Source organism: Chiloscyllium punctatum, chromosome 9, assembly GCF_047496795.1.
Source record: "Chiloscyllium punctatum isolate Juve2018m chromosome 9, sChiPun1.3, whole genome shotgun sequence".
Classification (NCBI taxonomy): domain Eukaryota; kingdom Metazoa; phylum Chordata; class Chondrichthyes; order Orectolobiformes; family Hemiscylliidae; genus Chiloscyllium; species Chiloscyllium punctatum.
In genome coordinates this window covers 113,090,777-113,105,558 of record NC_092747.1, presented here as the reverse complement: position 1 = coordinate 113,105,558, position 14,782 = coordinate 113,090,777, and the positions used below count along the sequence as shown (strand labels likewise).

The 14,782-nt window shown below is 46.8% G+C and overlaps 1 protein-coding gene across 1 annotated transcript in view; it reads left to right on the top strand.

Annotated features, from left to right (window-relative positions):
• LOC140481615 (uncharacterized) overlaps nucleotides 1-14,782 on the top strand; it is a 209,858-nt gene that overhangs the window by 133,643 nt on the left and 61,433 nt on the right. Inside the window, exons 21-28 of the mRNA XM_072578092.1 lie at nucleotides 1,555-1,710; nucleotides 2,631-2,714; nucleotides 4,398-4,481; nucleotides 4,601-4,671; nucleotides 9,626-9,817; nucleotides 11,676-11,844; nucleotides 12,621-12,713; nucleotides 12,850-12,954. Of these exons, the coding sequence (XP_072434193.1) occupies nucleotides 1,555-1,710; nucleotides 2,631-2,714; nucleotides 4,398-4,481; nucleotides 4,601-4,671; nucleotides 9,626-9,817; nucleotides 11,676-11,844; nucleotides 12,621-12,713; nucleotides 12,850-12,954 (954 nt within the window). The remainder of the gene's footprint in view (nucleotides 1-1,554; nucleotides 1,711-2,630; nucleotides 2,715-4,397; nucleotides 4,482-4,600; nucleotides 4,672-9,625; nucleotides 9,818-11,675; nucleotides 11,845-12,620; nucleotides 12,714-12,849; nucleotides 12,955-14,782) is intronic.

Genomic DNA, 14,782 nt, shown 5'->3' with positions numbered 1-14,782 from the left:
CCAGGAATACAGGTACACCCGAGATTAAACACCAGGAGTACAGGTACTCCTGAGATTAAACACCAGGAATACAGGTACTCCTAAGATTATACACCAGGAATACAGATACACCTGAGATAATACACCAGGAATACAGGTACACCCGGGATTATACACCAGGAATACAGATACACCTGAGATTAAACACCTGGAGTACAGGTACTCCTGAGACTATGCACCAGCAATACAGATACACCAGAGATTAAACACCAGGAATACAGGTACACCTGAGCGTATACACCAGGAATACAGGTACACCTGAGAGTATACACCAGGGATATAGGTACTCCTGAGATTAAACATAAGAAGTACCGGTGCCCCTGAATTTAAACACCAAGTGTACAAGTATATCGACAAGCATATACCTGCAGTGCAGGTACACCTGAGATTATACACCAGACATAAAGCTATACTGTGACTATATACCCAAAGTACAGGCATTCTTGCTCACATACATCTGGAATACAAGTCCACTTGAGATGACGTGTTCATGTAACTGGGCTGCAGGTACCCCTGAGGTTATCCACCTTATGAAAAAGCACACCTGAGAGTACACATCTAAACTACAGATATAACTGTGATCATCTACCTGGCATTATACATCACAAGAACCATTTTGTAAATTTACATTTCATATCCTCAAAAATTACAATTGAATAAAGAATATAATAAATACTGCAATGTCTGAAACAAGATCAGGTTGTGAATGTTTGAGCAGAAATCCAGTCAGACAGTGAGCTTACCCTGAGTTTAGAGGGAATCCTGGTTCTGGGGAGTAATATATAATACGATGAGATCTTGTCATTAAACCAACGCACACATGACAGTCTAAAAATCAGACCATAGATATCAAGCTTATTTCAACTCAGATTATGCTTCAATTATTTGGAAGAAGTTTAGAGTTTGTGCCGGTCTAACAATTCAGAGGACCTGATTAATGCCAGGGGCATGTGAGTTCAAATCCTAGCACGGCATCTGGTGGAATTGAAATTTGAGGAGTAAAATCTCAAACTAAAAACAAACCTCAGCAGCAGTGACCACAATACCCATCATTGATTGCCACAAAGAAACTTCTTTGGTTCATTACTACCCTTCAGGGATGGAAATCTGCTATCCTTACAGAGAGTTGACACGTTGACTCCAGATTCAGAGCAGTGTCTGAAGTGCTCTCTGAAATACTCCAGTAAGCTATCCAGTTCAAGGTAATTGGAGATGGGTAATAAAAGCTGGCCTTGATAGTCTCGCCTACATCCCATTAAAAAATAAACTAAAACTCATGTCCAAAGATGGTGAGGGTACTATATTGAGTTTGAACACAAATAATTGACTTATAGCCAATCCTAAAAGAGGCCTTTGATTCTTTCTCATTTACCAACAATGAAGCTAATGCACTCTCAGGTTCACTGCTTGCACCTCTGACCAGTTTCTTGGCCTTTGTTTCAGGTTCCAGATGCCTTTCGATCCTTGTGTGGTCTTGCGTTCAGATTAATTGCATTTATTTTACTCATCATCTAGGTCCCCCCCTGCAAGGTGAGCAAGGTCTCCCAGGGTTCACAGGTGAACGAGGTCAGAAAGGAGAGAAGGGTGATCCCGGATTATCGCTGTCAGGTTTACCAGGAAAGGATGGTTTAAGGGGTCTCCCTGGGCCCCGTGGTCCTCCAGGACCTCCAGGTACGTTGATGATTGTGCTGGGACTACAGTGTGCCCCTGTACTGTGCCCTGGTCTTTCATACAGGACAGGGAATGTATTCACACAAACCTTCTGGTGCAGTTCACGTGGGAGAATGGTGACATCACAATCCTGTGTCCGAAATCAGGTAAAACAAGCAATTTAGCCCCACCAGCCCCTCCCTGTGTCTTGAAACTGTCCACTGACATGATTGACAATGTCATTCAGCTGCTAAATCACACAGACTGCAGAGAAGTCCCACCACTCAAAGCACTTAACAAGGGCAGGGGATGATGCTCTTCCATCAAGGTACAAATCCTGGCAGTGAATAAAATAACCTCTTGCTGTCATACAGCACCTTTTATTCACACAGGCAAATATTATTGGATGCTTTCAGAATGTGAAAGCAGAGTTAGGAATCACTTCACACTGAATACTTGATAAGGTACAAAGATGCAAAAGTTTTACACCTATGTCTGACTGGGAGAACATGTCTCATTGTGGAGTAATACAATGAATCGCATCAGTGCAGTACTGAGGGAGTGCTGCACTGTCAGAGGGTCAGTACTGAGGGAGTGCTGCACTGTCAGAGGGCCAGTACTGAGGGAATGCTGCACTGTCAGAGGGTCAGTACTGAGGGAGTGCTGCACTGTCAGAGGGTCAGTACTGAGGGAGTGCTGCACTGTCAGAGGGCCAGTACTGAGGGATCGCTGCACTATCAGAGGGTCAGTACTGCGGGATGCTGCACTGTGAAAGGGTCAGTACTGAGGGAGTGCTGCACTGTCAGAGGGTCAGTACTGAGGGAACGCTGCACTGTCAGAGGATCAGTACTGAAGGAGTGCTGCACTATCAGAAGGTCAGTGCTGAGGGAATACTAGAGATTGTCAGTAATTTCTAATTGTCTAATCTAATGTTGTTTCAGTGACTATTGAGAATTGTCGAAGTTTCCCAGGACCGCCCGGACCTGTTGGACCACAAGGTTTGCCAGGAGAGGCTGGACTGAAAGGTCAGCTTATATTCGGATACATTGATAATTTAGAATTGGCCATTGGAATGGGGCATTCAGGAAGAAATCTGCTCTGGTCTGTGGTTTCTCAGCTCATTCACCCACTGCCAGCATGTGTAGAACTCTCTTGGCTTGTCCGCTTCTTGCTAGAATCTACCTTATGGAACCTTCCAGAAGCGGCCTGACAGCAGCCTGAGCTGTTCAACCTGCTGGGCCTCCTGCCTGATGTGGGCGTCCCACCATCACTGGCAATGTACAGCTGGAGCGGGGGAGGGGAGCTTGGCATGGCTGTGGAGGGGGTCAATGTGAGGTTGGGGGAAGGGGGTGTGGTTGCAAGGGTGCTGGTGGTGGTGGCGTGGATTGGCATGGTGGTGGGTGCACCATGAGGGTGAGGGTGTTGGGCTAGGGGGAGAGGACGGGAGGGGTGGGGGAGATGTGATGATGATGGAGATGACACCATTACTCGCTTGTTGAGAGTTGCAATGACAGGCTGGGTCTTTCCCCATAAAGTATCAGAGAGGTTGTCGTTAGATAGTTAGGCAGCAGGAAGGCCGCCCACTGCATTTAACATACTCCTCTGCCTTCAGCCTCACTGGCAAGGGGTGGGCAAACCCAGCGAAACAGTAGAGGTTGGGAGCTCTCTTCAACACAAAGGAATTGATAGCAGATCACTTGTTCATTTTAAATTGGAGAGGTGAATATTTGTTTACTGAAGGGGACATCGAGATCCTCCAGGACATCATTGAATGTCAGAAGAGGCACTAACTCTGATTGGCCTCATCTGTCTATGAGTTCCATGTCCCCTTTATTAGGCCGATTCGGAAAACGTTGTCCCCAGTTACAAACTGCCCTGTCACTGGTTCGACAGATTCTCCTCATTGACTCTATCAAAATCTTTCATAATTGTGAACGCCTCAGTTAAACTCTTCTCCTCAACCTTCTCTCCTCTTAAAAACAATAATCCCCAGTTTCTCCAGTCTCTCCATGTCACTGGAAGAACTCGTTTTGGAGATCGTGAAGATTGAAGCCAAAAGGAGCTGAGATTCTCTGATGGCAATGTTTTAAACGAGGAGCTGGAAAAGAGCAGAAAGATCTAGAGCCCGTGTAGGGAATAAAATCTAGGGGACTGCAAAAAGAGAGTAAAATTAAGTTAATGGAAAATTTTCCTTGAACTGACAGTGGCTAGAATACAAAGCAATAGAAGTTAAATTTGATTTAATTGGGGCTTTGGTTTGATGACAATTGAAGTAACTGTGTTCAGCTCTAGCGAAAAATATATTCTGGCCACAAAGGGGTAGCTCAGTGATTAGCACTGCAGCCTCACAGCACCAGGGACCCAGTTTCAATTCCACCCTCGGGTGACTATCAGTGTGGAGTTTGTATGATCTCCCCATGTCTGCCAGAGCATTCCGGGTAATAGTCTTTTACATGCAAAGGGGAGTGGAACTTCCTCCTCAGCTGTTGAGGCTGGGAGTGCTTTATAAATTTCAGAATTGGGTTTGATAGATTCTTGTTGGATTAGGGGATAAAAGGTATGGAACCAGAGCAGGAGGATAGAGTTAAGGTGTAGACCAGTCTTGATCAAATTGAGTAGTGGAATGGGACTTAATGAGATTCATGGCCTTCTCCAGCAAGAGTCACAATAATCTGCCAGGCTCTTTAACAGTCAGGATTTTCTTCCAGGTGCCAAGGGTGATACCTGTTTCCACTGTAACCTCACCGCATTACCTGGACTACAGGGACCCCCGGGACTTCCCGGAAGGCCAGGTGAGTGACTGCCAGAGTATGGCTTGAGCCAATATCAATGTCTTTCTGAAAAGGTACAAACCACCAACTCCAGAAACAAGCTCTCATTTCCAACTTCCAATATTCCCTGTGTTTTACAGGTGAGCCCGGATATCCAGGGCCCAAGGGAGACCGTGGTCCACCAGGAAAAGAGGGATTCCCAGGTCAACCTGTAAGTATATCCAATGTCCAATCGGCTGTGGTCAGCCTGGGTTCTGATGCAGCCACTCCGCTGTGTCAGAGGAGAGTGCAGCAATAAATATTTGTGAATAATTTATCATTGAAAAGTTCTAAGTTACAAAAAGGCTTGATGTACCTAAGTCGATATGGTAGAGAGGTGACTTTTACAATGATTAAAGGGTTGGATTGTGGAGATGTAGAAAACATGATTCCTGCCTCCCAGTGCCAGGAGCCCAGTTTTGATTCCACCCTTGGGCGATTGTCTGCGTGGGGTTTGCACATTCTCCCCATCTCTGCGAGTGTTTTCTCCCACAACACCGGTTTCCTCTCACAGTCCAAAGATGGTGGATTGAACCATTTGCAATGGCCCTATATTGTCCCGGATATACAAGCTAGGTGGATGAGCCATGGGAAATACAGGGTTAGAGGGTTAGGTTAGGGGGAGGTGGGTCTGGGTGGGATTCTTTCTAGAGGGTTGGTGTGGACTCGATTTGCTGAATGGCCTGCTACTACACTGTAGGGGTTCTATGGCTCTAAGATTTGTCAGACTGAGAGATCATAAAAATAAGATAGCAACTGATAAATCCAATGGCAAATTCAGGAGAAAATTCTCTCCCCAGAGATTGGTAAGAACACAGAACTCTCTATCATTGGGAATGGTTATTGGGAATCACAAAGGAGAAAAGAAAAAAAGGATGTGGTGAAAGGATGAAGTGAAGTCTGCCAACAGGAGCCCTGTAGAGGATAAACAGTTACACTGATAGTTATACCAAATACCTCGGGATTCAGTGTAAGTTTGGAGACAGTTGCTTAGTACAGACCTTGAATACAGCTGAAAAGGGCGAAATGTCAAAACATGTCATCTAGTGCTGAGGACGAAGACAGGAATTGTTATTACTGAGAGGAAGGAATGCATTGATAACCAGGTCCCTTGATTCCACTCATCACACCATTAGTGTAAATGTGTTAATTCAATCACTAATATGGGAAATTACAGGGCTTTTGGCTCTGACACAACTGTTGTGTTCCACTGCATCCTCACGCTATAGAAAATCACTCTGTCAAAGATCACTATCGAAAATTGGGAAAACCAGTCAGTAGAAAGTTTGAATTGTCCAAACAGCACACACAATTCGTCAATCACATTATCGTCGATTGGCGTTGAGGAAACGCGTGTTACACCAGAATGACCTCCACTGTGTTATGTGTACTGCAAACTCAAGATAATCCTTTTATTATAATAGCATCTTATTATTTCGATGGTTAGAGTGAGGTCTGGTGGAGAAAGTGAGGGCTGCAGGTGCTGGAGATCAGAGTCGAGAGTGTGGCGCTGGGAAAGCACAGCAGGTCAGGCAGCATCTGAGGAGCAGGAGAATCGATGTTTCAGGCAAAGCCCTTCGTCAGGAATGTTGGGGGGTGGGGGCTGAGAGATAAATAGGAGGGAGGTGGGGCTGGGGGCAAGGAAGTGGGGAGAGTTCAAGAGGGGCGGTGTCAAGTTGGAGGGTTGGATCTGGAATAAGATGGGGGAAGGTAGATGAGGAAACGTGTGAAATCGACATTGATGCTGCGTGGTTGGAAGGTCCCAAGGCAGAAGATGAGGAGTTCTTCCTCTACGCATCAGATGGCTAGGATTTGGCAGTGGAGGAGGCCCAGGACTTGCATGTCCTTGGCAGAGTGGGAGGGCAAGATCTGAGTCTGTTGTATGGTTTTATGGTCACATCCATTAGTTTGGGTTCAAGATAGACAGGTTGAAGAAAGATCAAAGGTTGCAAACCATTTTCGAGCTTATGTTTCTTTCTGGCACTATGCAGAGAAAGTGTGGTATTCCTAGATATACCAGGTATTAACCTGACTGTCACATTATTGAAAGAATATTCTATATACTCCACCTCTTAATGTTAGTCACTACTCCCCAGGCTTTTTTGTATGGTTTTAATATTGCTACAGCTAGACTTGAGACCTGTGCCTAGCTCTCCATGTATTTCTCTCTTTTATTTGACTCCGCCCATACTGTGGTATTTATGCCCAATGAGGATTCGCTCCAAGAGATCATAATGTTTCAGTGGGATGTAAAAAGCCTTACATAAAACCTTTCCTAAACATTTCTTCCCTGTCACAAACATTAATTAACATGTATATACATTTTCAAATGATTTACCGAGACTACTTTGCTTTATATCATGTTTGCTGTACATTCTCTTCTATTTCCCTTCACTCCTAAGTCTTTGATTTAATTCTTCTGTTCCATGATGTGATCAGGAAGATATTTGATAAGGTATAGAAACACTTGAGCTAAAGTCGGTGAGCTTTTTTTCTGCTGGTTTCTGTTTGATTACCAGTCTTTGTGGATGGTCTTGAGTTGAGGAATGTGCAGGGAAGTTGGGTCAATTATCCTTCTTGGTCATTAATATCTAGAGAAAGTAATGGTGCTAGTCCTCCAAGACAAGGTGATGTTAATGATCTATAGGTCACTGCTCACTCTATAGTAAATTGTCACTGACTTGTTATTCTGTTTGAAAGAATGATTGTATATGTTGGCTTGGAAATTATTTGGTTTGATGCTTGGTATGCTGTTTAGATTGTAGCACATCTTAAAGAAATGACCTCTTTTCCAACACTGAATGCATTACCTCAGTACAATGGTGGCTGAACAGTTTTGTTGTCACTGATGTGGGCATATCTGTGACAATACATTACAGTATGAGGTTGCTTAGGACTTTTTGGTATGTCATCACATATGGAATGCTATTCAGGTCAGAGCTATGTATCCTCTGGTTAAATGTTCCTTGTGTTTTAATTAGTGAACACTCTGCAGACTGACCTCATTAAATGAAGCTGTTGCTGTGTAACACTTCATGAACAATTTTCTAGACTCTGTATCCCCTTCTGTTTGGGCTGCTCATTCTAGAGTTGGATCCTCTATGAGGAAGTCCAGTCACTGACTTATCTAAGAGACCAATGTCAATTCTGTCACAAGTCAGCTCTTATTGCAAGTTTCGGTAGTTGCATAGTTCAGGTAGTATATACAGGTTATTAATCAAGGTATTTTCATACACTGCTGGGAGTTCTTCTCTGCTTTTGAAGTGAAATTGTGCTATTTGTTCCTCACAGAATTGTTACAGTGCAATTGGAGGCCATTCAGCCTGTCATGTCTCACTGGTTCCCTCAGCATTTAGATTAGGTGTAAACTCCTGCCTTCTTCCGTAACCACGTATGGTGTTTCTATTTAAATAATCATCCCAATGCTTCACTTGAACCTGAGTCCCCCACATTGCCAGGCTGCGTATTCCAAACCCAGGCCTATGTGAAAAAGACCTTTCTCCCAACTCACATTGGCTTCCTTTGTCCAACACTTCGAAACTGTTCCCTCTGCTACTCACTCCTTTTCGGAACAGTTTTTCACTATCTACTCTCTCCAGATCTCTCATGATTTTGAAAACTTCCATCAAATCTCCCCTCAGCTTTCACCTGTCCAAAGAAAGTAGTCCCAATGCCACCAATCTATCCTTGTGATGGAACTGTCAAATGTCATAAATGTCTTTTGCAGTCTTTCCAATGCATTCATGACTTTCCCAAAGTATACGGTACCAAGACCTGTATAGCTGTGGCCTAACCAGCATACAATTGCTGCTCTCTCCCCTTGTTAATGAAGCCTCAAATACTGCAAGCTTCATTACCAGCTCTCTGCCTCCTTGCTACCTTTAATGAATTGTGTACAGATTCACCAAGGTCTCTCTGCTCCCGCTCACCCTTTACAATCGTACCCGTTGTTTTCTACTATCTCTCCACCTTCTTTGCACCAAAGTGTCTCACCTCACACTTCATCTGACACTGATCTACCCGCTCCACCAAATTGTCAAAGTACTTTTGAACTTGCCACACTGTCCTCACTTCAGTTTGTAACTCTTCTGAATTTTGTGTCCCTCATGCACATGGAAATTGTGGAAGTCCACCCCACAACACCAAGACCTACTTCATTGATATATCAGGAAAAGCAGAGATCCCAAGACCAATCCCTGGTGATCTCCAATACAAAGCTTCCACGATTAGTCATCATTCACTGTTGTCTCTCCCTTGGTTAATGTAATATTCACATCGCTACAGCCCCATTCATCCCATGGCCTCTCGTTTTCCCCACAGTTGTGTGCAAAGGCATTGGATCAAACATCTTTTGGAATTCAATCAACACCAGATCAAGAGCTCTGCTTTCAATAACCCCTTTCAAAAAACTTGCAGCAGATTATTTAAACATATATAACTCAGCACAAATTGCTGACTCCTCCACCACTTCCTCTGGCAGCTCATAAGAGGCATTTGGATGGGTATATGAATAGGAAGAGTTTGGAGGGTTATGGGCCGGGTGCTGACAGTTGGGACTAGATTGGGTTGGGATGTCTGGTCGGTATGGACAGGTTCGACTGAAGGGTCTGTTTCCATGCTGTACATCTCTATAACTCTATGACTCTATGATTACTATTTCTATCCTGAATAACTATTTCTCGAAGTTCCACAAAACCAAATTTAAATGGGCTGGACAGTAAAATACTGTGAGAGGGCCACACTGTCCAAGGATCGGTACCAAGGGAGTGCTGCACTGTCAGAGGGTCAGTACTGAGGGAGTACTGCACTGTCAAAGGGTCAGTACTGAGGGAGTACTGCGCTGTCGGATGGTCAGTATTGAGGGAGTGCTGCATTATCAGAGGGTCAGTACTGAGGGAGTGCTGCATTGTCATGGGGTCAGTACTGAGGGCATGCTGCACTGTCAGAGGGTCGGTACTGAGGGAGTGCAGCACTGTCAGAGGGTCAATACCGAGGGAGTGTTGTACTGTCAGAGGGTCAGTACCGAGGGAGTGCTGCACTATCAGAGGGTCAGTGCTGAGGGAGTGCTGCACTGTCAGAGGTTGGAGAGTGATTTTGTCAAGCTGATATTTTCTTGTCTCTTACAGGGAATTCGTGGTGTCCCAGGGCCCATGGGTATTCCTGGTCCAAAAGGCGATCCGGGTGATATCCAAACATTGCCCGGAGTGAAAGGGGATCGTGGTGACCCTGGCTTCCCAGGCGCTCCAGGTGTGTCGGGTCTGGCTGGGTTACCTGGGAAAGATGGAATTCAAGGTCCACAGGGTCCCAAAGGCGAGCCAGTAAGTACAATAGGAAGGAGCTGGTCACTGACCCAGGTTTGGAGCGTGCAAGCGAATAAGACGCGGAAAGGTACAGAGACAGAGTCACAGGGCCCCAGAGACACAGGGGCACTTGGACACTGGGTCAGAGGGGCACAGTCTCAGAGGTGCATAGAACCTCCAGAACATGGATACCAAGTTAGAGAGAGTACCTCAGAGTCACAGACACACAGTGGCACATGGTCACTGCCAAACATACAGAGACTTCACAGCACAACCTCAAAACAATGAACCTCTCCAAACACGAAGAGACTGACCACTGCTGCACAGTCAGACTGACCCTCCCTAACCCTGAGACTGACCCTCCCTAACCTTGAGACTGACCCTCCCTAACCCTGAGACTGACTTCTCCCTGACCCTGAGACTGACCCTCCCTAACCCTGAGACTGACCCTCACTAACCTTGAGACTGACCCTCACTAACCCTGAGACTGACCCTCCCTAACCCTGAGACTGACCCTCACTAACCTTGAGACTGACCCTCACTAACCCTGAGACTGACCCTCCCTAACCCTGAGACTAACCCTCCCTAACCCTGAGACTGACCTCCCTAACCCTGAGACTGACCCTCCTAACCCTGAGACTGACTTCTCCCTTACCCTGAGACTGACCTCCCTAACCCTGAGACTGACTTCTCCCTTACCCTGAGACTGACCTCCCTAACCCTGAGACTGACTTCTCCCTTACCCTGAGACTGACCCTCCCTAACCCTGAGACTGACCTCCCTAACCCTGAGACTGACCCTCCCTAACCCTGAGACTGACCCTCCCTAACCCTGAGACTGACTTCTCCCTAACCCTGAGACTGACCCTCCCTAACCCTGAGACTGACCCTCCCTGACCCTGAGACTGACTTCTCCCTTACCCTGAGACTGACCTCCCTAACCCTGAGACTGACTTCTCCCTTACCCTGAGACTGACCTTCCTAACCCTGAGACTGACCCTCACTAACCTTGAGACTGACCTCACTAACTCTGAGACTGACCTCCCTAACCCTGAGACTGACCTCCCTGACCCTGAGACTGACCCTCCCTAACCCTGAGACTGACCTCACTAACTCTGACACTGACTTCTCCCTTACCCTGAGACTGACAATTCCGCCATCTAACAGGGAAAACCAATATTGCCCGACAGAGAGATTGCCCACCCCGAAAGAGAGAGAAAGAGAGAAAATCTGCCAACCGCATCATCACCATGTCCCCATCCAGGGAGGCTGAATACTGCCATCCTCTCTCTCTGAGACAGAGATTGATTATCCCAGGGGAGAAACTATCCCCCTGTATAGACAGAATGGCCACCTGAAGAACGAGACTGAGCACTGCCTGTCAGATAGACTGACCTTCCCTGACAACACAGAGGGACACCTGCCCATTACAGATTGGGAATCTCTCAAACACAACAGTGTTTACCTTCTCCCTGTACGCCTCCTCTCCCTGTGATATTGCGCCTTACATTGAGAAATTATTTCTGATTTACAGAATGAGGCTATGGGCCGAATTGGAGAAATCTTTCCTCGAGCTGGCTCCCTCAGTGTGGGACATGTTTATTTGTTGATTATCTGAAATATTACGGTGTAGCTGCTAGCTAGACTGAAGACATGCACTGGGGGGATTTTACAGTTCAGTGCAGTGCCCAGGGCTTGTGTCTTCAACATCAGGGTGTGGAACACTTCCTCAAGATCAAAATGAACGCTGAATGTAGCAGCACTGACTGTACTGCTGGATCTTGGGATGAAGAGTAGGATCCAGTGTCAGCTGCTAAAGGGGAATACCTGAATATCACGGGTTATTCAGCGTTTAACTCTCATCTCAATATGCTTAGGGAAACATCGGCTTCAAAGGTGAGAAGGGCTTGCCAGGACCCCCCGGTTTAACTGGAGCACCAGGAGATCAGGGAACTCCTGGACTACCAGGAGTCGGGGAGCCAGGCTTTCCAGGAGAAAAGGGTGCACGTGGATTTCAAGGACATCCGGGAATACCCGGAAGCCCAGGTAAGTTCCAGTCTGATACGATAATGTGGATCCACTGAGATTCTCCATTTCCCTGTCCCTTAATAAATTGGCCATCCTCCAGGACAGACACCTCCTGACTCTCAATTTTCCTCCCTCTGTGAGTGTATTAATGGACCATGGACACGTGACCATGTTTAGTAACCTCTCATGTAAAGAGAAAATCATTGCATCATTGGGGACAAAAATATTCCTGTTAATACTCTGTCAATAAGTGACAAGGGATAGTCACTGTGACCAACAGGAGCAGCATGTAAACACTGGACCTGCCACAGGGGGGAGCTCCATTTGAGCATGGCTTTAGGGCGTTTCACATGGCCTACCCAGAAAGGTAACCCTAAGACCTTTCCCGTGCTCTCCCTCTGTCTGGAGGTGAGGGAGCAGGAGCGAGACTGTTAAGGGCTGTGGCTGATTGTATGTGCAGCATTCTTCATATTGGTCTGACATTCTGACTGGTCTCCCACTCGTAATCCTTGACATTTTCACAAAGGAGCCGAATAGAGCTGAGAGGCTGCGAGCAGGAGAGTGGGGAAGACCAGAAGTCTCCCTTGGAAAGGATTGCGTCTGTATTCCATTGGTCACACATTTCTTAGCACAACCTCAGAATGCAGTTATTGATCATTAGATCCCAGGAAAATAAACCAGCACCAAAAATGCACCAATGCCTAAATTGATAAACGTAAATAGATGTATGCGAGTGTACTTTTCATCTTGTCAGAGCCATTCTCATTGTCCTGTTGACTGTTTTCTTGTGACAGGTCAGAAAGGTGAATCAGGGAATGCTGTCAGTAAACCAGGAGCCCCGGGTCTCCCTGGGCCACAAGGGTTAAGGGGCGAGCCTGGAAGCAGAGGTACGTTCAGTTATCTCCCCAGAAAGCACCAGAATCATTGATCTGGTTCCTCCAAAAAATTCTGATGTTGCTTCCTGTGAATTTGTACCATTCGGAACATTAATGGATGAATGCTTCCTATTTGTCTATCCTACAGGTGACCCTGGCCTTCCAGGAAGCCCGGGTTTACAAGGAGCTACAGGGCCGAAAGGTGACCCCGGTCTTCCCGGCATTGGATTTCCAGGCCCAACTGGAGCAAAAGGCAAGAGGACTCATATACAGCTGCACCATAACGGCACTCACTCACGGCTACATCATAACGGCACTCACTCACCGCTACACCGTTACTGCACCATAACGGCACTCACACACCGCTACACCGTGACAACACCGTAACTGTGCTCACACACCGCTACTTCGTTACTGCACCGTAACTGCACTCACTCACCGCTACATCGTTACTGCACCGTAACTGCACTCACTCACCGCTACATCATTACTGCACCGTAACTGCACTCACACAACGTTACTGCACCGTAACTGCACTCACACACCGCTACATCGTTACTGCACCATAACTGCACCCACACACCGCTACACCGTTACTGCACCGTAACTGCACTCACACACCACTGCACCGTAACATCACTCACACACCGCTACATCGTTACTGCACCATAACTGCACCCACACACCGCTACACCATTACTGCACCGTAACTGCAGTCACACACCACTGCACCGTTACTGCACTCACACACCGCTACACCGTTACTGCGCCATAACTGCACTCACGCACCACTGCACCGTTACTGCACCGTTACTGCACTCACACACTGCTACATTGTTACTGCACCATAACTGCACTCACACAGCGCTACATCGTTACTGCACCGTAACGGCACTCACTCACCGCTACACCGTTACTGCACCGTAACTGCACTCACACACCGCTACACTGTTACAACACCGTAACTGTGCTCACACACCGCTACACCGTTACAACACCGTAACTGTGCTCACACACCGTTACATCGTTACTGCACCGTAACTGCACTCACTCACCACTACATCGTTACTGCACCGTAACTGCACTCACACAACGTTACTGCACCGTAACTGCGCTCACACACCGCTACATCGTTACTGCACCATAACTGCACCCACGCACCGCTACACCGTTACTGCACCGTAACTGCACTCACACACCACTACACCGTTACTGCACCTTAACGACACTCATACACCGCTACACCGTTACTGCACCATTATGGCACTCACACACCACTACACCATTACTGCACCGTTACTGCACTCACACACCACTACATTGTTACTGCACCGTAACTGCACTCATACACCGCTACACCGTTACTGCACCATTATGGCACTCACACACCACTACACCATTACTGCACCGTTACTGCACTCACACACCACTACACCATTACTGCACCATAACTGCACTCACATACCGCTACATCGTTACTGCACCGTAACTGCACTCACACACCGCTACACCGTTACTGCACCATAACTGCACTCACACACCGCTACACCGTTACTGCACTCACTCACCGTAACGGCACTCATGCACCGCTACATCGTTATTGCACCATAACTGCACTCACACACCGCGACATCGTTACTGCACCGTAACGGCACTCACACACCGCTACACCGTTACTGCACCATAACTGCACTCACACACCATTACACCGTTATTGCACCGTAACTGCACTCACACACCGCTACATCGTTACTGCACCGTAACTGCACTCACACACCGCTACACCGTTACTGCACCGTAACTGCACTCACACACCGCTATACCGTTACTACACTGACACACCGCTACACCATTACTGCACCGTAATTGCACTCACTCACTGCTACATCGTTACTGCACCGTAACTGCACTCACACACCACTGCACCGTAACTGCACTCACTCACTGCTACATCGTTACTGCACCCTAATCAACTCCCACAGCACAGTAGCAGCAGTGTGTGCCATCTATAAGATGCACTGCACAAATTCACCAAACATCCTCCAACAGCACGTTTCAAACCCACAACCACTTCCATCTGA